The 22,217-nt window shown below is 37.3% G+C and overlaps 1 protein-coding gene across 4 annotated transcripts in view; it reads left to right on the top strand.

Annotated features, from left to right (window-relative positions):
- NARS2 (asparaginyl-tRNA synthetase 2, mitochondrial) overlaps positions 1 to 22,217 on the top strand; it is a 199,960-nt gene that overhangs the window by 142,092 nt on the left and 35,651 nt on the right. For all 4 annotated transcript variants that reach the window (XM_077113456.1, XM_077113453.1, XM_077113454.1 and 1 more), the window contains one exon: positions 3,562 to 3,694. In XM_077113456.1, coding sequence (XP_076969571.1) covers positions 3,562 to 3,694 — 133 coding nt within the window. The remainder of the gene's footprint in view (positions 1 to 3,561; positions 3,695 to 22,217) is intronic.

Consider the following 22,217-nt stretch of genomic DNA (forward strand, 5'->3'; position numbering starts at 1 on the left):
TTTCATAGTTTATTTACGAGTCATCTTTAAAAATACCCTCTATTGGGTATTGATGGGTCAGTGACAGAATTTTTGCTTGCCATGCCAGAGACCCAGGTTAGATTCACAGAGCCTGCCCATGCCAAAAAAAAAAAAAAAAAAAAAAAACAATAACCTTTATTGGGCTGTGTACTGGTCGCTCAGTGGCAGAATTCTTGCCTGCTGTGCTGGAGACCCAAGTTCGAGACCCAAGTTCGATCCCCGGAGCCTGCCCATATCCCCTGCTGCCCCCCAAAAATACCCTTTATTATTAATGAACAGCTCTATATCTAATTTCTTTTTCTGATGCTGTAAAAGAAAAAAATGTCATTTAACTTATTAGATATACTCTTCCCAACCTACCTAGGGACAATATACTTACAGGTTGGAAACTCAGGACTCTGTAATTTTTTATTTCATTATTCTGACCCACTTTAGATACTGGGTGTTCTAGTTTGCTAGCTGCTGGAATACAACACACCAGAGATGGATTGGCTTTCGATAAAAGGGGATTTATTTGGTTAACATATACTTCTTCAGAGGAAAGGCTGCTAACTTTCAACTCAGGTTCTTTCTTACATGGAAAGGCACAGGGTGATCTCTGCTGGCCTTTTCTCCAGGCCTCTGGGTTCCAACAACTTTCCCGGAGGTGATTCCTTTCTGCATCTCCAAAGGCCTGGGCTGAGCTGCAGGTGCTGAGATGAGGTATGCTGAGCTGCTTGGCCGTGCTACATTGAGCTCTCTCATTTAAGCACCAGCCAATTAAATCAAACATCATTCATTGCAGCAGGCATTCCTCCTAGCCGACTGCAGATGTAATCAGTAACAGATAAAGTTCACATGCCATTGGCTCATGTCCACAGCAATAGAACTAGGCACCTTCATCTGCCCAAGTTGACACCTGAATCTAATTACCACACTGTAGTTACAGCCCAAGTAAAATATATCTGAGTATTTTTGTACATGTTTATTTGTAATGTGACTGTGAGAACATTGTGTTTTTCCAGGTTATAACTGAGGAAGCCTATCATCATTAGTATTCACTCATTCAACATGAACACCTGTTTTATCTTAGGTACAGATATGCATACATGAATAAAACATGTCTCCTATCTTAGGAAGTGTCATAGTTTAGTGGAGGAGAAAGAGACACATAATTTCATTTCAAAGTGATAGGTGCTATATAATAAGTATATGAAAAAGTGTTATTGTATTATGCAAAAGGGAGCAGTAAATTTGGGAGTATGATAAGGTTTCAAAGAAAAGGTGAACCAATTCTTGAAGGATGGATAGGAATTTGCCATTTGTAGAGATGGGATGAGCAGTCCAAAGTAGGGAACAACCTATGCAAAGACCCAGAGGTATGCAGGGACATACTGTGTAAGGCAAGTGTGTTCATTGTGGCTGGAGAAAAAGCTGTGTTGAGGAAAATTGCCAGATTTAGAAGTTCAGATTTTATCCTTTGGAATTTTATTAGTCAGGATTCTCCAGAGAAACAGAACTAACTGGATGGATGGATGGATGGATAGATAGATAAGTTTGTTTTAAATAATTAGCTCATGTGATTTTGGGCCCTGGAAAGTCTGAAATTAGTAGGGCAGATTGGCAGGCTGGAGATTCCAGAGAGGGCTGATGTTGCAATGTTGAGTCTGAAATCCATAGGGGAGACTAACAGACTGGAAACTCAGACAAGGGTTGATGTAATTTTGAGAAGGAATTTCCTCTTCTCAGGGAAATCTCAAATTTTTTGCTCTTAAGGCCTTCAACTAATCAGTGAAGCCCACCCCATTATCAAAGATAATCTCCTTTACTAAGAATCAGCAGATTTGGATGCTAATCACACCATCACATCAAGATCTAAGCTAGTGTTTGATGAAACATTGGGACCCCATAGCCTAGCCCAGTTGACATGAAATTAACTATTACTAAGATTACTGAAAATTTTAAAGTTGGGACTGACATAATTAGATTAAAGTTTGAAAGCTCACAGTAGTTTGGGGCTGGAGGAAGAAAGACAGGTGGCAGACAATGGTAAAAGGTGTTTTAGTTTTCCAATTAAGAGACCAGGGTTTATATAAGACAATAACATGGACAGAGAGAAGAGTCACTAGATTTGAGTTTTCCGGCATGAAAACAATAGAATTTTGCCATCAGTGTGATATGGGCAATGTGCATGGTGGTGATGGTGGGGATCTGCCTTGGTTGAGAGGAGAATTAACTGGGATAGGAGCAGTGTAAAAAGAAAAGCAAAATTGTTCATTTATTTGTTTTTGTTTTTCAGAACAAAGCAAAAGTTTTCATTTTGTGCAAGGTAGAGTCAGGTTCTTCACAGCATTCTAACAGATAAAGCAAGGTCTGAATCTTGGGAGACAGGTAATGATAGTGATGGTTTTGTCTTATTGTCTGTTTTTGCATTAAACACTGATCATGGTATCAGAAAAGTGGCTATGGAACCAACACATAAGTTCCTAAGCTCCTTACAAACTGACTCTTAACTAAAATAGCCTTTTTAAAGAAAAAATAAAACTTAGTTTCCACTGTAATTGTTTTACTGTTTATTTTCCCAGAATATTTTTACTTAAAAAAAATAATTGGGGTTAGCATCTGTATACAAAAATCAATCTGTTTTTTGCACTGCGTTTTCAGATCTTTGTTATTTGGTTGATGACAGACACATGAAGAGTGCTCAGAATCCTAACCAAAGAGCCCCATACCCCTTGTTTTGGTCTAGCAAAACCTTAATATTCAAATATTGGACAGTTCTTGAGAAATATTCATAACTTCATATACATTTGACCTAACCTCAGTTGCTACCCTTTTTCAATATAAAGGAAATTCATAGTGTTAGAGAATGAAGATGTAATGTCTGTTTCTCTTCATGGCTTTAAATATAAGATTTACTTTTTCCTGTTGGTTGGTTTTTCAGTAGTCTTCCTTGAAAACCAGAGAATAAAGCAGACAGTGCCTTAATAGCTGCACTTCCCACCAAACTTCAGGAATCATTTAGCATTGATTAAACCTCTTGGGTGGTTGTGAAGCCTTGAATAGGCTGTGAACAAGATGAACTGCCATACATAACTGATTTTCTCCTCTTTTTTTATAAACGTAAAAAATATGTTACCATACTTTATCCATATGAAATTCTAGTTTTAACTGTTACTATCTAAAATCTCTGTGTGGTTTTTGAGCTGTGGTATTTTTCCATTACTTTGTTCTTGATTGCAATGAAATATAGTTACCTGCTGTTTAAGGCAGCTGCAGAATACATCCAGAAGTGGTTATATTTCTATATTTAGTAAGCCATAAGGTTTGTAAAGCATTTGCAAATTCCTTCCGGATAAATTGGTATCTATATATGAAACATTTTTAATGAAACTATTATCATCCATTAGAGAAATATAGCAGATAATATGTGGCTTTGTGAACAAGTCAGAGGCTCAAAATTGGGTTTTTATTTTCTTTCTTTAGAGCTCACTGAGTATTTTAAATACTTAAAATTAATCATGCAAATCCTATTTTTATGTTCTTATTCTTGAATTGCAGAGCTTTTACTAAAGTGTTTACCTTTGGCCCAACATTCCGAGCTGAGAATTCTCAGAGCCGGAGACACCTGGCAGAGTTTTATATGGTCGAAGCAGAGATTTCTTTTGTCGAGAGCCTTCAAGATCTCATGCAAGTATGTCTCAAGTTTTAAAATAGTTTCCAGATATCAGGCATCTCTGACATTATAATACTTCTGTATACATTCTTACCTCAGACATGTGTGAATTGCAGGTACTCAGAGAATGAAAGAAGATGAAAACATTTATTGAATGCTTTTAGTATAATATAGTATAATAGCTTAAAGTATAAGAGTTAGGTAGATTTAAGTTTATATCCCACCTTTGTGATCTTTAGCTTTCTTAACTATAAAATGAAAATAATAATACCTAACTTATAAGGTTACCATGAGGAGTACATGAAATAATTTTATAACGTAAAGCGCTTAGTATATATCTGATACATATCAATCTCATTAAATAGTAGGTCTTATATTGTTGTTATTTGCTAGACAAATGAATAAAACATCTTTATGCTATACTAGAAAGCATCTGCAGGAGCTGTCAGAGCTCAGTTTGGAGGGCAAGCAATAAGGCTGGAGAGGTAGAAGTCCTATCATGAAGGACCTTGGATTTTAATTCCATACTACAGAGTTTGAACTCTATCCAAAAGGTAAAGGAGAAAGAATACTAAATTGGGAAAAGCCATGGTCAGAGTTATAGTTTAGAAACCTCTCTGTAGAAGAATGATTTAGAGGGGAAGAAAAATAAGGGCTGGAGTCATAATAGAAGGCTGTAGCTATAATCTAGATACTGCCTGCACACAAGCTCTGGAGTTGGATGGGCCTGGATTTGATTCTTACAAGGCTCTATCATTTACTTGCTATGTTGCCTTAGAGAGGGGACTTCATTTTTTGGAGCCTTCTTAGGCTCTTCATCTATAAAATGGGAATAATAATCCATACTTCATAAGACAGTTGAGAGGATGACGCAGATCTGTATAAAGTACTTAGCATAATGCATGACACTTAGTAAGTACCCCATAAATATTAACTTTTTATCCTCTATTGTGAATTCTCTATTCAGTACCATTTTGGTTAATGTTTTAGTTTGGATTTGAAATTATAGGATGTTTATTTTAGCACTTTTCATCAGCTCTCTTTTCTATTCACTTATAATCTTTCTATTCACTTATAGAGTAGAACTCTTAGTCACCCAGTATATGAGCCAGTTCTACTTAAAAATTTAATAAATATGGTAAAGTAGAGTAGTCTCATTATTTTATTACCATATCTTAGCTTGGATTTTTCTAATGAACAAACTCTAAAGTCAAGATTTACATGCAGGAGGATTATCAGGAAATTCTCTTGAAAACAAGCCAGGAAGGGAACAAAACAGCATTGGGCAAATGGAAGAGTTGAACTATGATGCATTTACAGAGGCTTTCAGCAGTTCTGTGGAGAACTTTGGAGCTGTAATGGTCATTCAAGGTTGTCCCATATGAAGGCAAGGGGTAGGCATCTGCACCTAATCCCATCAGCCAGTCATTGGATATGGACTAGCTTCAAGAATGGGTATGGCCTCGAGTAAGACAGCATCATTAGCCTGGACAATTCCTGAAAGGGACTCAGCTATGAAGCATCAACATTCCCAGCAAAATGAACACTTGGCCCTGAGAGGGCATTCTTGCTACATATACTACATATCCACTAACATACTCCTTCAACATCTCCCACTCATTGTTCTAGATCACTGAATCTGAATCACCAGGGGACATTTGGCAATATCTAGAAACATTTTTGGTTGTCATTACTAGGGAACTAGTGGGAAATGGGCAGGAGCATGTTTACTATTAGCAGCTATTAGGTACAAGCCAGGAAAGCTGCTCAGTATCCTACACTGTACAGTAAAAAATTCCATTCACAATGACAACTAAAACAATCAAGTACCTAGGAATAATCTTAACAAAAGATGTAAGAGATCTGTACTCAGAATACTATAAAGCATTGCTTAGAGAAATCAAAGATGACCTAAATAGGTGGAAACACATTCTGTGTTCATGGATAGGAAGGCTAAATGTTGTTAAAATGTCAGTTCTCCTCAGATTGATTTACAGGTTCAATGCAATAACAGTCAAAATTCCAACAACCTATTTTGCAGATTGGAAAAGTTACTTTTCAAATTTATTTGAAAAGGAAAGGGTTCTCACATAGCCAAAAACATTGTGAAATAGAAGAATGAAGTGGGAGGACTTATACTTCCAGATTTTAAGACTATTACTGTAAAGCCACAGTGACCAAAACAGCATGATACTGGCACAAAGATAGACATACTGATCACTGGAATTGAACTGAAAGTTCAGAAATTTTGAGATCTGTGGTCACTTGATTTTTGTCAAGGTCCTCAAATCCAGTCCATCCAATTCTATATTATTGTACAGTCCAGAGTTGTACAACATAGTTATCCAGCCAAAAATGTCACCCTTGCCACTGTTAAGTATCCCTGTTACAGGCTGTAGGAACTCAGGATCTGAGCCTCACAAAGAAGCAGTGTGTATTCCTTAAGCAGCTTTTAGTTACCCATCCAATTCTGTATTTCCCAGAGGCAGGGAGCATATTTAAGAAATGGAACTGCACCTTTTACCTCCGTTTTTACTTTGACTCGATTTCCATTGCCTCAATGTTGATAACAAAAAGAAAGGTTAAAAAGACAGTGTGTAATTCAGAATGTATTAGACGTTTAAAATTTTTGCTCTGTAATTCTATTTTACAGTACAAAAGGGTTTCAAAATAACTTAGCTAAAAATAACTTAGCCATCAGGTAGGACATGAGATTTTGCTGGTTTGTCCAGAGGGATGCGCCGATGAATCCCAGAGTGATTCGATCAGTAAGTGGAAAGGTATCTGCAAAGCCCCCTTCAGGAAATGGTGAGAACGGGGAGAAATTCAACTTCCCCAAGTTGAATTCTTGATATTCTCACAAGCAGTGTGGACAACCAAAGCTATAGGCTGAGCCCCCAGTCTTGAGGTTTGTTCATATGAAACTTAACCCCGCAAAGGATAGGTCAAGTCCACTTAAAATTTAGGCCTAAGAGTCACCCCCAAGAGAGCCTCTTTTGTTGCTCAGATGTGGCCTCTCTCTCCAGCCAACACAACGAGCAGTCTCACCATCCTACCCCTCTCTATGTGGGACATAACTCCCAGGGGTGTGGACTTTCCTGGCAACATGGGACAGAGATCTTGGAATGAGCCGAGACTCAGCATCAAGGGATTGAGAAAAACCCTAGAATGAGCTAAGACTTAGCATCAAGGGATGAGAAAACCTTCTCGACCAAAAGGGGGAAGAGGGAAATGAGACAAAGTGTCAATGGCTGAGAGATTCCAAACAGAGTCGAGAGGTTATCCTGGAGGTTATTCTTATGCATCAAGTAGATATCATCTTGTTATTCAAGATATAATGGAGAGGCTGGAGGGAACTTCCTGAAAATGTAGAGCTGTGTTCCAGTAGCCGTGTTTCTTGAGGATGATTGAATAATGATACAGCTGTCACAATGTGACTGTGTGATTGTGAAAACCTTGTGTCTGATGCTCCTTTTATCTACCTTGTCAACAAAGGAGTAGAACATATGGAATAAAAATAAATAATAGGGGAAATAAATGCTTAAATAAATTTAGTTTGAAATGCTAGTGATCAATGAAAGCAAGGGGTAAGGGGTATGATAGGTATAATCTTTTTTTTTTCTTTCCTGTGTTCGTTTTATTTCTTTTTCTATTGTCTTTTTATTTCTTTTTCTGAATTAATGCAAATATTCTAAGAAATGATGAATATGCAAATAAGTGATGATATTGTGAATTACTGATTATGTATGTTGATGTTTTATTTTGTTTCTTAATTTTTTAATTAATAAATAAATTTAAAAAAATAACTTAGCCGTATTAATGAAAACATCTAGAAATAGGTAGTTAAAGCTGTGCATCTTTTCAGTAGGTGGAAACAGGATTCAGTTTCAGATTTTCAGCTTTGTGCTTAGTCAGCAAATCCATGAACTTCTTTGTCCTGTTATAAATATTATGTTCAAAAGTGGGACATTCCAGATCTAATTTTACTGTTTGAAATATTATCTCTTAATTCCATTTCATTTTTTTTCTCCATTCATTCTTTTTCTCTCACGATAAATCTAGATTCTCTACTGGTGGTTCTTTTGGCCAAATTTCTTAAGCGTTGATGATTAATGTCCAGGAATGATGTGAATGATTGTGTAGCATAGTTCATGATTTTTTTAATGTTTATTCTGTTACCATATTTGCAGCCTAACATTTTCTCTTTTAACCATGTTCAGATATATATTTCAGTGCTGTAAATAACATGCACAATGTCATGTTCCTATCACCACCATCAATTACCTAAACATTTCCGTTATTCCCAGAAGGAACCTTGTATGTTTAAAGCCTTAACTTCCCCATTCCCTGTTTCTACCATGTCTACCAGTAACCTATATTTTAGATTCTGACTCTCTGAGTTTGCTTATTTTAATTACTTCATATTTGTCCTTTTGTGTCTGCCTTATTTCACTCAACATAATGCTTTCAAGGTTTATCCATGTTGTCACATGCATTAGGACTTCATTCCTTTTTACAGCTGAGTATTATCCTATTGTGTGTATATACCACATTTTATTCATCCATTGATAAATGGACACCGACGTTGCTTCCATCTTTTGGCAATTGTGAGTAATGGTGCTATGAACATTGGTGTGCAGATAGTTGTTTGATTCCTGCATTCGATTCTTTTGACTATATACCAAGCAGAGGGATTGCCAGGTCTTGTGGCAGTTCTATACTTAGCTTTCTGAGAAACTGCCAAACTGTCTTCCACAGTGGCTGCCCCATTTTTCCACATCCTTTCCTACACTTGTTACTTTCCAATTTGTCAATAGCAGCCAATAGTATCTTATTGTGGTTTTGATTTCCCAGATGGATAATGATGATGAGCATCTTTTCATGTGGCTTTTGCAAATGCAGATCCAGTTTTCCTATTTATTGAAGAGATAGTATTTCCAAGTTGAGTGATCTTTGCCCTTCTCAGAAAATGTGAGTGCTGATTTCTGAGCTTTCGGTTTAATTTCATTGGTTTATATGTCTGTCCTTGTGCCCATACCATGCTGTTTTAATTACTGTGGCTTTGTAATAAGTTTTAAGATCAAGAGATATGAGTCCTCTAACCTCATTCTTCTTTTTCAAGATGGCTTTAGCTATTCAGATCCCCTTACCCTTCCAAAATAAATTTGATGATTGGCTTTTCCACTTCTGCAAAGAAGGTTGTGGAACTTTGACTAGGATTGCATTGAACTGTAAATCATTTTGGGTAGAATTGACATCTTAACAATATTTAGTCTTCCAATCCATGAACATGGAATGTCCTTCCATTAATTTAGGTCTTCTTGGATTGCTTATGGCAATGTTTTATGGTTTTTTGTATGCAAGTCCAAGTCCTTTACATCCTTGATTAGATTAATTCCTATTAATATTCTAAAGAATATTTGATTCTTTTCATTGCTATTGTGAATAGAATTTTTTTCCTGAACAGTTCCAATTGTTCTTTGCTTGTGTATGGAAACACTACTGATTTTTCCATGTTGATCTTATATTCCACCACTTTGCTGAATTTATTAGCTCTAATAGCTTTTTGTTGCTTTCTGGAGACTTTTTTATATAAGATCGTGTCATCAGCAAATAGTGAAAGTTTTGCTTCTTCCATTCTTATTTGGATATATCTTAATTTGTTTTTCTTGCCTAATTGCTCTTGTAAGAACTTCCACTATAGTGTTGAATAACAGTGGTGACAATGGGCATCTTCATCTTCTTCATGATCTTAGAGGGAAACTTTCAGATTTTACCATTAAGTAGGATGTTAGCTGTGGGCTTTTCATATAGCACATTGAGGAAGTTTCCTTCTATTCATAGTATTCTAAATGTTTTTATGAAGAAGGGGTGCTGGATTTTGTATTTCTACATCAACTGAAATGATCATGTAGTTTTTCCCCTTCATTCTGTTAATCTGATGTATTACATTAATTAATTTTCTTATGTTGATCCAACCTCACATACCAGGGGTAAATTTCACTTGATTATGGTATGTAATTCTGTTGTATATTTTTGCATTGTTTGCCTAGTATTTTGTTGAGATTTATTAAAAATCTGTATTCATAAGCAATATTTGATCTTTAATTTTCTTTCTTGTATTATATTTACATGGCTTTGGTATGGAGGTGATGTTGGCCTTGTGTAAAGAACTAGGAAGTAGTCCCTCCTCTTCAATTTTTTGCAAGAGTTTGAGCAGAATTGGAGTTAACTCATCTTGGAATGTTTGATACAATTCCCCTGTGATGGCATCTGTGCTGGTTTGAATCTTTTATGTATCCCAGAAAAGACTCTGTTCTTTTCATCCAATCTTAAGGATGCAGGCCCATTATGTATGGAATCTTTTTATTATATTGTTTCCATGGAGATATGTCCCACCCAAATCAAGGTGGATCTTAATCCCTTTTGCTGGAGTCCTCTATGAAGAGAGTAAAAGCAGAAAACATAGAGAGACAGATACAGAGATGAAACCAAGTAAAGGACAGAGAGAGAGAGAGAACGCCTTGGAAACACTAAGAGAAGACCTGCAGGACACAGAGACCTCAGAGAGGTGTCCCTGGAGAAGCAAGCAAGGACACGCGGAAACTAAAGCTACAGAGCCCGGGAGCGAAGGACCAGCAGCTGCCTTCCAGTGTGATAAAAGAACTCCAAATGAAGTCAGCCTTCCTTTAGTGAAGGTATCCTGTTGTTGATACCTTAATTTCTACATTTCCATGGCCTTGGAACTGTAAATTTATAACCTAATAAATTCGTTTTGTGAAAGCCAATTCATTTCTGATATATTGCTTTCCAGCACTTTTAGCAAACTGAAACTTCATCTCTTCCTGGGCTTTTCTTTGGTAGAAGGTTTTTTGATTACTGAATCAATTTCCTTCCTAGTAATTGGTTTGTTGATGTTGTATTTCTTCTTGAGTATTTAGGTAATTAGTGTGTGCCTAAGAATTTCCATTTCATCTAGGTTATTCAATTTATTGGCAAAGGGTTGTTTATAGTATCCTCTTATAGTTCTTTTTATTCCAGCAATTCTTCTGATTTTACTTCTTTGTATTTATGCTGTTTTTTAATGGAATTTTATTGAGATATATTCACATACCATTTAATCATCTGAAGTATACGGTCAGTGGTTCACAGTATCATATAGTTGTGCATTCATCAAATTAATTTTAGAACATTTTTGTTGCTCAAAGATTAAAATAAAAAATAGCATCCCAAACATCCCATACTCCTTAACTCTCTCTCACACACACACACACATATTTTTTTCTCCTTATTTTCTTACTCATCTGTTCACATACTGGCTAAAGGGAGTGTCAGTCACAAGGTTTTCACAACCACACAGTCACACTGTAAAAACTACGTAGTTACACAGTCATCTTCAGAAATCAAGGCTAGTGGATTATAGTTCAACAATTTCAGGTATATCCTTCTAGCATTTCTAATAAACTACAAACTGAAAAGAAATATCTGTATAATGCATAAGAATTACCCCCAGAATGACCTCTCGACTCTATTTGAAATCTTTTATCCACTGAAACTTTATTTTGTTTCATTTCTTTTCCCCCTTTTGGTCAAGAAGAGTTTTTCAATCCCATGATGCGAGGCCAGGCTCATCCCTTAGAGTCATGTCCCACATAGTGGGTAGGGTAGCAGGTTTATTGGGAGAATTGGCTTAGAGTGAGAGGCCACATGTGAGCATCAAAAGAACTCTCTGGGGGTGACTCTTAGGCATAATTATAAGTAGGCTTAGCTTCTTCTTTGCAGGAATAAGTTTTGTAAGGGCAAGCCCCAAGATTGAAGGTGTGGTTTGTTAAATTGATAGTCATTCAGGTGGGCCACGGTGGCTCAGCAGGCAGAGTTCTTGCCTGCCATAGTGGAGACCTGGGTTCATTTCCTGGTGCCTGCCCATGCAAATAAATAAATAAAGTAAGTAAGTAAATAAATAAATAAATAAGTAAGAAGTAAGTAAGTAAGTAAGTAGTCACTAATGGTTATGAGAATATTAGAAATTCCCCAAGTGGGGCTGTTTAGTATTTCCATGTTTTTCCCCAGTCCCTCAATGGGATTTGTAAATACCTTTTTATTTTCTGACAAATTACCTGGAGTTTATTAGTGTATTATTACATTAACCTGTAAAATAAAAATATCTCATTTCCTATTCAAGGTTACATGTAATTATGTTGTTTAAATAAATTGATCATACAGGTAAAATTAGATAGTGTGCTACAGAAAATGTAAATTTTGTACCAAATAATCTTCCTTTGGTCTCATACAGAAGCTGAAGTTTTAAGACACAGTCAATATCATCCTTTACTTGTATTCTAATTTACCTTAGTACTAACCAGATCAGCTTCATTCATATCTCTAATTGAAGTCTTGTTCCTTGTTGAGGGCTTCTCTTCCCCTTCCTTCTCTCCAGTGTGGTGCTTGATGGCAGATAGTGCATTTGTTAGGTTAGTTGACTCCACCTTTCTCCATAGATGATTACTCAAGTGGGGGTTGTTTGGTTCCCCTCGCTGTAAATCACTTAGGTACGGAGTTGTTTGGCTCCAGATGGATCAGCTGCCACCAAGTGTTCCCCATAAGTGGGTGGCCCCCAGGCAGGTTGTCTGTGGGGACACAGGCCTTCCTGGCCTTGATTAACCATCCGTGCTCACAAGCATCTTTCCCCTCTCATGTCCCTGCTTTAGCCTGCCTCACTTTGAACTTGGTTGAGCTACCTTCCCCTGCTCCTAGTAGAGGCTGCTTCATTTTCCACTGAAGAAGTGTCTCCAAAACAGTTTGCTGTGCCAGTGCGGGTGACAGAGCAACCCTGGATGCCAACAGCTTTTCCTCCAAGAAGGTATCTTCCTCTTGATGCCTTAATTTGGACATTTTCATGGCATTAGAAATGTAAATTTGTAGCCTAATAAATAAAACCCCATTGAAAAAGCCAACCCATTTTTGATATATTGCCTTCTGGCAACTTTAGCAAACCAAAACAGTATTCCCTTTCTTTCACTTTGTCAATCTAACCAAAGTTTCTCAATTTATTGCTCTGTTCAGAAAAACAACTCTTTGTGGGTTTTTTTTTTTATTCTCTCTATTGTTTTGTTTTGTTTTCTATTTTGTTTATCTCCGCTCTAATCTTTATTTCCTTTGTTCTCCTTGCTTTGGGTTTAGTTTATTCTTCTAGCTCTTCCAGTTTTGAATTGGGTCTCTGATTTGAAGTCTGTCCTCTACATCTCCAAAGTCTTTTTTCAAGTCTAAGCATTTGGAGCTATAAATTTTCCTCTCAGTACTGTCTTTGTTTCATCCCATAGGTTTTGATATTTTTATTTTCATTTTCCTTTGTTTCAAGATATTTCCTAACTTCCCTTGTGTTTTAGTTTGATAAAGCTGCCAGAATGCAGCACACCCAGAGATGGATCAGCTTTTAATAAAAGGATTTATTTAGTTACAGATTTATAGTTCTTCAAAGGAAGGGCAGCTGGCTTTCCTCTGGCTTTCTCTGTTACATGGGAAGGCAAATGGGGGACATCTGCTGGGCTTCCCTCCTGGCTTCTGGGTTTAAACAGCCTTCTCCATGGTGATTCCTTTCTTCATCTCCAAACGTCTGGGTCTGAGCTGTGAGTGCTGAGATGAGATATGCTGAGCTCCTGAGCTCTCTTCTGACCTCTCTTTTTTAAGCCTCCAGCTAATTAAATTAAATGTCACTCATTGCAGAAGGCACTCCCCTCAGCTGACTGCAGATGTAATCAGTCATAGATGAATTTTAACATGTTGATAATTTAAGTCCACAGCAACAGAACAGTGGGGCATCATTACCTGGCCAAGTTGACACCTGAACCTATCTATCACCGCGTGTGATTTTTGTCTTTTTGCCTCTGTGTTTCATTTTTTGTTTTGTTTGTTTTGTTTTGTTTTACTCTCCTTTCATTGCCTCTATTTTTGCCTGGAGGGAAATTCTGGGAGGAGTGTCACCCTGGAGAGGACTTTCCCAAGCCAGTATTTCTCGGCCAAAACAGGGCTAGGGACCCAGGAAGGGGCCAAGGACTCATCCCAGGGAACCTGGGGAGAGGCACAGGAAAGAGAGTAAAAGCCCTTTTGACAGCTCCCCAAAGTTACACTTTCCTGCCTGTCCAGCTGATGGCACTCTTCGGCAAGCTTTTCCCTATAGCCCTAAGGAAGCCCCGCATTTTTAATTTCCATGACCTTTACCAGTCAGGGTTGGGGTTGAAACAATGGCTAGGCAGTCCTTGTCCAAGGGTGGGCTAAAACCACCGAGACCCAGTGACCATGGTTTTGCAGTCAAAACCTTAGTCTGTACTGGCTGTGACCTGCACCCTGTTCTTGGGGACAAGGGTTTCCACATCTCTTTCCATCTGCAGCAGCAGCCAGGAACTGGACCAAGGTATCTAGCCTCGAGAATGGGGGTTGGGCACTACCAGTCACCACTGAGTGCTTTACTCATGGTTCTTTACCTCAGTGTCTCAGCTCTTTTGTCCCACTCTTCACTGGGTGCTGTTCAGTGTTCTTTTGGCCTCTGGAGCACCAGAACAGTTGTTTCACACAATTTCTGCCTGTCCATTGGCTCTTTTTGGAGGAGGATTGAGTACTACAGCTCCCTACTCCACCATCTTCCCTGAAAGTTCATCCTTCGGTTCTTTCTGTTTTCCTTTGTCTCTTATTTAAGCACCTTTATGATTTTTTTTTTAAGATTTTGTTTGATATGCCTACATTCTCATCTTCATTAACGTCTTGATTTTTATCCTCTTACTTTGGATGAACCATCATTTCCTGTTCCTTTGTTTTGTAGTCTTTTATTGCTCATTGAATGTTTTAATATTTTCTAAATATTAACTCTGGGGGTTGTTCCCTGAAATGCACTTTTCTTGATTTTGTAATCAGGTGGTGATCAGACAGATTTTCTTGAGCTTCAGCCATCCTATCAGGAAGATCTGCCCAAGGCAAATGCAGCCCATAGTTTCCTCCCTGTCTATTTTGGACCTCTGTCTTTTCCTGGGCTTATGCTCTTTAGTTGCTTCAGAGTTCCCCTGTTTACAGGAATTTGAATGCCCCCTTAATTCCCCGGGAGACAGACCTTGCCCTCATGAGTGTTTAAAGCAGGCCAGCCTTTGCCCAAAACTATCTACCTCTATAGTTCTTACACTTCTTTTGTTTCCTCAAGCTACTTTCTCCTGGAGGTTATATTCTGGGATCAGGGAGGTCACACCAGAGCCAAGTTTTCCAGTTCAGTCATTCCAGCTGAAACAGGGCTAGAGACCCAAGAATGTATGCAGACTGGCTCCAGCATGCCTGGGGGAGGGATCAGGAAGAACACTAAAAACATATTTCATGACTCTCAAGAACTAAGCTTTCTTTATCTGCTCAGCATATGCAGCCCTTAATGTAACTGTCCCCTGCAGCCCTGAGGAAATATAACATCTTTAAGTCTGCTTCACCTTTGCTTTTCTCCAAGGCAGGTTGGAAAAATGGCCACCCTGCGAGCTGGGCCCCCAGTAAGCCAAAGTCACTAATCAAATGCCACGATCAGCATTCAGCTATGCCCACCCCTGGTCTTGGGGAGAAGGGTTTTTATGTCCCTTTCTGTCACTCTATGGCTGCCTGCCATGTGCCATGCTCCATGAGATTGGGGCATAGGCCCCCAATAACTGAGGCAGAGAGCGAGCAGTTTACAATAATTTCAAGCCTCCTCTTCCTGTTCTTTCCCTTTCTACCGACCTCTGGAGTTTCACAGTATTTGTTTCAGACAGTTCTTGCCTGTTTAATAGTAGTACTGTTTGAAGTACTGACTCTTGGAGCTTCCTATTCCACCATCTTTCCACAATCCTTATTTCTTTGATGTTTATTTGTTTATTTATGTACAGAAAAATATAAGTTTCAACAAACATGTGGACCTTTATATACACCACCACAATCAGGATACAGAAAAATTGGTTATTACTGAGAAAAAATTCCCCAACACTGCTACTTTGTATTATAAATCCTTTTTCACCCCTAATCCCTGGCAACCACTAATCTGTTAGAGATCATCTTGCCCTTTCCAGAATGACATATAAATGGAACCGTATGGTATGTAGGGTTTTGGATTTGGTTTTACTCACTTAGCATAGCGCATTTGAGATTTATCCATGTTGTTGTATTGTTTGTTCTTTTTGATTGCTGAGGAATATTTCATGGTACAGATGTAAACCTCAGTTTGTTTATCCATTAATCAGTTGAAATACACTTATGTTATTTCCAATTTTTGAAAATAATTAAGTTGCTGTTATCATTCATGTGCATGTTTTTGTTTTCATTTCTCTTGGGTAAATACCTAACAGTGAGATTGGTCTGCATTTAATTTTATAGGAAACTGCCAAACTGTTTTCCAAAGTGACTCTACAATTTTGCATTCTCACCATAAATGTATGAAAATTCCCGTTTTTTCACTTTCTCACCAGTTAGTATTGTTACTTTTTTCCTATGTTTTTTCTGAATGATTTCGTTGTTTTGTATTTTTCATTTAAGTCCATGATCAATTTTGAGTTAATTTTTTCAGTAGGTATGAGACTTTGTTCAAGTTTCATTTTTTTTTTTGCTATGGATGTCTACTTGTTCTAGTCCTGTTTGTTCAAAAGGCTCTCCATCATCCATTGTTACCTTTGTCAAATTCATATGGCTTATATGTTTGGGTCTGTTTGGGGATTTTCTATTCTGTTCTGTTGATCTGTGTGTCTATCCCTCTTTTAATACCACACTGTCTCATTGCTCTAGCTGTATCGTTGGCCTTAATATCAGGTAGATTCCTCTGACTTTAGTCTTATTTTTCAACATTGTATTAGTATTTGAGGGTCTGTACCCTTCTGTATAAATTTTAGAATAAGCTTTTCTATATCTTGCTGGTATTTTGATGGGGATACTTTGGATTTTTAAATCAGTTTGGAAAGAATTGACTTCTTAAAAATACGCAACATTTCATTCCATTACACAGACTGTATATTCCCTTTTTTAAAGGTCTTTGGTGTTTTTTAATCAGTGTTTTATAAGTTTTAGTATATGAATTCTGCAAATATTTTATTTAATTTATACTTAAATTTATTATCATTTTGGTGCTCTTGTAAATGATATTTTAAAATTTCTTTTTACAGTTTTTCAGCAGTAGTACATAAGAATATAATTGATTTTTGTATATTTACCTTGTATCCTGAGATCTTGCTAGACTCATTTATGAGTTCTAGAAACTTCAGTACAGACCTGGGATTTTCTATATAGATATATCTCATCTGTGATAGAAAGTTTTATTTCTTTCTTTCCAATTTGTATGTCTTTCTTTTTTTTTCCTTTCTTCCTTATTGCACAGGGTCGAACTTCCAGTATGATGTTGAGCAGGAGAGGTGAGAGCAGACATCCTTGCCTTGTTCCCAATTTTAGGGTGAAAGCATTCAGTCATCAGCCATTAACTATGATAGTAACTATGGATTTTTTTTTTTTTGTAGATATCCTTTAACTTGTTAAGAAAGTTCCCTTCTCTTACTAGTTTACGGAGACTTTATCGTGAATGGGTTTTGAATTTTGTCAAATGCTTTTTCTTTATCTGTTGAGATAATCATCTAAGTTGTCTTCTTTGGTCAATTTGTATGGTGAAGTACTTTGATTTCTGAATGTCAAAACAGCCTTAATTTCTGGGATAATGCCTACTTGGTCATGATATAGTATCCTTTTTAGATATTGCTAGGTTCATTTTGCTTATATTTTATTGAGGATTTTGCATCTCTCTTCACGAGGGATATTGTTTTCTAGCTTTCTTTTTTTGTAATGTGTTGTCTAATTTTAGCACCATGTAATGCTGGCCCCATAAAATGAGGCCTCTTCCTGATACAGTTTGTTTTATACCCCAGAATGCAGTCTACATTGTGAATGTTCTGTGTGCAATTTGAAAAGCATGTGTTCTGCTGTTGTCTGCGCTTTTCTGTAAATGTCAGTTAAAACAAGTTGGTTGATAATGTTGTTCAGCTCTTCCATAGTCTTGTGGATTTTCTATTCACTTGTTTTCTCAACAACTAGAGAAGTGTTGATCTCTAAATATAATAGTCATTTGTCTGTTTCTCCCTTTATTTCTATCCATTTTTACTTCATGAATTTTGGAGCTCTGTTGGTAGGTGCCTTTTTCACATTTAAGATTTCTGTATCATCTAGGTAAATTGATCCTTTTAACATTATGCAGTACATTCTTTATTCTTCATAATTTTCCTTGTTTTAAAGTCTTGTTTGCTATTAATATAGCTATTGTAGTTTTATTTTGATAAGTGTTTGATTGGTAAAAAATTTTCTGTGCTTTTACTGTTAACCTAGTGTGGCAGTTAGGTTCAGGTGTCAGCTTGGCCAGGTGATGATATTCCATGGTTCTGTTTCTGTGGACTTAAATCATCAGGATGTGAATTTCATCTATGGCTAATTATATTTGCAGTGGGCTGAGGGAGTACCTTCCACAAAGAGAGAGGTTCAATTTAATTAGCTGGAGGCTTAAAAGAGAAAAGTCAGACCAGAGCTCAGCAGCTCAGTCTCAGCACTTGAAGCTCACCCCAGACATTTGGAAATGCAGAAAGGAAATTGCCCCAGGGAAAGCCATTTGAACCCAAAAACCAGAAGAGAAGCCAGCAAATATTGCCATGTGTCTTGAGAACCTCAGCTGAAAGCAAGCTGCCTTTCCTCTGAAGAACTATAGATTTTTAACTAAACAAATCCTCTTATTAAAAGCTGATCCATCTCTGGTGTGTTGCATTCTGGCAACTTTAGCAAACTAAAACACCTATGTAACATCATAATATTTAAAGTAGGGTTCATGTAGACAGCCTATTAGTTTGGTCTTTTGTTTTGTTCATTCAGATAATCTCTGTATTTTAATTAGTGTATTTAGTTAATTCCTATTTAAATTTTTAATAGCCTTATTGAAACATCCACATATCATATAATTCAACTCATTTAAAGTGTAAGAAGCAGTGTTTTTTTAGCATATTCATATAATTGTGCTGTCAGCACTATCTAATTTCAGGACATTTTTATCATCCCATAAAAGAAACCTCCTGCCCATTTACAGTCACCCCCACAGTCACGACCCTTAATCTACTCTCTATCTCTATAGAATTGTATATACTGGACATTTCTTATAAATGGGGCTAATTTTATCTGTGGTCTTTTATCTGTGGCCTCTTTCACTTAATGTTTTCAAGGTTCATTCATTTTGTAGCATTTATCAGTACTTCATTCTTTTTTTTTATAGCCAAATAATACTCTATTATATGGATATACAACATTTTATTTTTTCATTCATCTGTTGATGAGCTTTTTCCCCCTCTTTTTGGCTGTTAGGAATAATACCATTATGAACATATGTATAAAATTTGGGTGTGTGTGTATATTTTCATTTTTCTTGGGCATATACCTAGGTGGAATTGTTGGTTACATGCCAACTCCATGTTTAACATTTGAGGAACTACCAAACTCTTTTCCAAAGTGGCTGCACCATTTTACATTCCCACTAACATGCATTAATGAGAGTTCTAGTTTCCCCACATTCTTTTCAACACTTGATATTTTCTCTTTTATTTTAGCCATGCAAGTGGTTGTAAAGTGTTATCTCATGGTTTTGATTTACACTGCCTAATGGCTAATGATATTGAGCATTCTTTTCACAACTTGTTGGCCAGTTGTATATCTTCTTTGGAAAAATATCTGTTCAGATCCTTTGCCCATTTTTCAGTTGTGTTATTTGTACTTTTATTATTGAATTGTAATAATTTGTATATTATAGATATGTCTTTTCTCAGATATGTAGTTTGTAAATATTTTACCACATATTGTGATTGTCTTCCACTTGCTGATAGTATGTTTCAAAGCACAAAATTTTTTAATTTTGATGAAATCCAGTTTAGTTTTTTGCTTTTGATGTTGTGTCTAAGAAAGTATTGCCTAACCGAAGGTCAGAAAGATTACTCCTGTGTTTTCTCTAGGTTTTAGCTCTTACCAGTAGGTCTTTGATTCATGTTGAGTTAATTTCTATACGTTGAGTAAGGGAGGAGGCCTTCTGCGTGCGTTTGCATGTGAATATCCGTTGCCTTGGTTCCATTTGCTGTAGAGACTGTTTCTTTCCACATTGAATTGTCTTGGCACCGTTTTCAAAAATCAATTGATAAATGTAAGAGTTTATTTCTAGATTTTGAACATTTGCTTGTGTTCAGTTAATCTGTATGTCTGTCCTTATGCTAATACCATACTGTTTTGATCTCTAGGAAGTTTCATCTCTGTTTAATTTTATTAATGTTATTGATAATGTAGGATTTAACATTATCATTTATATGACCTTTCAGCTATGCTGCTTTACATACTTTTTTAGTGGTTGCTCTAGGAATCGTGGCATATTTACGTAATATTTTATTTTTCAATTCCAAGACATTCTCTTTTTTTTCTAGTTTTTTTTTCTAAAATTCTTTCTGTTCTTCTCAGGAATGTTTACTCTTATCTCATGGAGGAGGTTATAATAATTGCTTACATTCTTTGTCAGATAATTCCCATATCTGGGTCATCTTAGGGTTTGCATCTATTGATTTTGTTTTCTCGAGAATTCATCAGATTTTCCTGGTTCTTTGAATATCTAATAATTTTCCATTGTATCATAGACATTTTGACTGTCATGCTGTCAGACTCTGGGTCTTTTTAAAATGCCTTGGAGATGGTGAATTTTGTTGTTGTTTACCAGGCAGTAAAACTTGCTTAGGTTCAGACTATAAGTTCTGTCTCACTTTCTGTTGGTGTTGGTTTCCATGTCAGTTGTTCAAGCCTCTGCTATGCTATTTGAGTCTGTCCAATATTGTATTAGAGTTGTCTAGAGAAACAGAATCAATAGGAAACACTCGCAAATATAAAATTTTAAAAAGTGTCTCACATAACCGTGGAAACACAGTCCAAAATCCGCAGGGCAGGTTGTGAAGCCGACGATTCTGATGGAGGATATGGACGAACTCCACAGGAGAGGCTCGCTGGCCGAAGCAGGAAGGAAGAGCCTGTCTCTTCTGAATCCTCCTTAAAAGGTTTTCAGTGACTAGATTAAGCATTACTCATTGCAGAAGACACTCCCTGTTCTAGTTTGCTAGCTGCTGGAATGCAATATACCAGAAACAGAACAGCTTTTAAAAGGGGGAATTTAATGAGTTGCTGGTTTACAGTTCTAAGGCCAAGAAAATGTCCCAATTAAAACAAGTCTACAGAAATGTCTAATATAAGGCATCCAGGGAAAGATACCTTGGTTCAAGAAGGCCGATGAAGTTCAGGGCTTCTCTCTCAAGTGAGAAGGCACATGGCAAACACAGTCAGGGCTTCTCTCTCGGCTGGAAGGGCACATGGCGAATACAGCATCATGTGCTAGCTTTCTCTCCTGGCTTCTGGTTTCATGAAGCTCCCCGGGAGGCATTTTCCTTCTTCATCTCCAAAGGTTGCTGGCTGGTGGACCCTCTGCTTTGTAGTGTTGCTCTCTCTGAATCTCTCATTCTCCAAAATATTTCCTCTTATAAGGACTCCAATAAACCAATCAAGACACCCCAAATGGGTGGAAACGTGGTCCTGTAATCCAGTTTAACAACCATTCTTGACTAAATCACATCATCCAGGGAGATGATCTCATTACAGTTTCAAACATATAGTATTGAATAGAGATTATTCTACCTTTAGGAAATGGGATTTATATTAAAGCATGGCTTTTCTTAGGGGGCATACTTCCTTTCAAACCAGCACACTCCCTTTGGTTGATTACAAATGGAATCAGCTGTGGATGCAGGTGACGTGATCATGATTTAATTCTATGAAATGTCCTCATTGCAACAGGCCAGCACTTGCCCAACCAGACAAGCAGGTACCACCACCACTTGGCCAAGTTGACACATGAACCTCACCGTGACAGATGTATTTGCCACCTTGGGGTTAGTATGAAACTTGCACAGTGGTTTATATTGTAGTTCATTTCGTGAAGCCTTTCCTATGCCTCTTTGGGTCTGCTCTACACATGCACTGCTCAGCGGTGAGCCCAAGCTTTATGTCAGTTCATACACAGAATTAGGGAATCACCTTCTCCTGCTCTTTGGAGTTTTCATCATATTCTCTGACTTCCTGAGACCACTTATTCTAGTTCCTCTGGCCAGAAAGATAGATTTCTCTCAGATTTTTAACTCTAACCATTCATTTCCAAGTGACAGTGGCTACCTTTTGTGCAAAATGGCAAGAGAAGAGACGGGGGAAAAATAGTGGAGATTCCTAACATACCATCTTCAGACAGCAGAGATCCCTTTTCCTGGTTCCTCTGATTGTAGAGATGAGTCATCTCTTGGAGTTTTAGGTGCTTGCATCACTGTCACCTTGGCGATACAGCTCCATAATTGGAACTGTCTTCAGGGTAGAGTCAAAAGAGAAAAGAGAGTAGGGGGAAAAAAGAAAAACCTCAGGGATTTCCCCCACATACTCTTCAGCCCACAGGGACTTTTCTTAGTTT

The sequence above is a fragment of the Tamandua tetradactyla genome, chromosome 8 (assembly GCF_023851605.1).
Source record: "Tamandua tetradactyla isolate mTamTet1 chromosome 8, mTamTet1.pri, whole genome shotgun sequence".
In the NCBI taxonomy this organism is placed as follows: domain Eukaryota; kingdom Metazoa; phylum Chordata; class Mammalia; order Pilosa; family Myrmecophagidae; genus Tamandua; species Tamandua tetradactyla.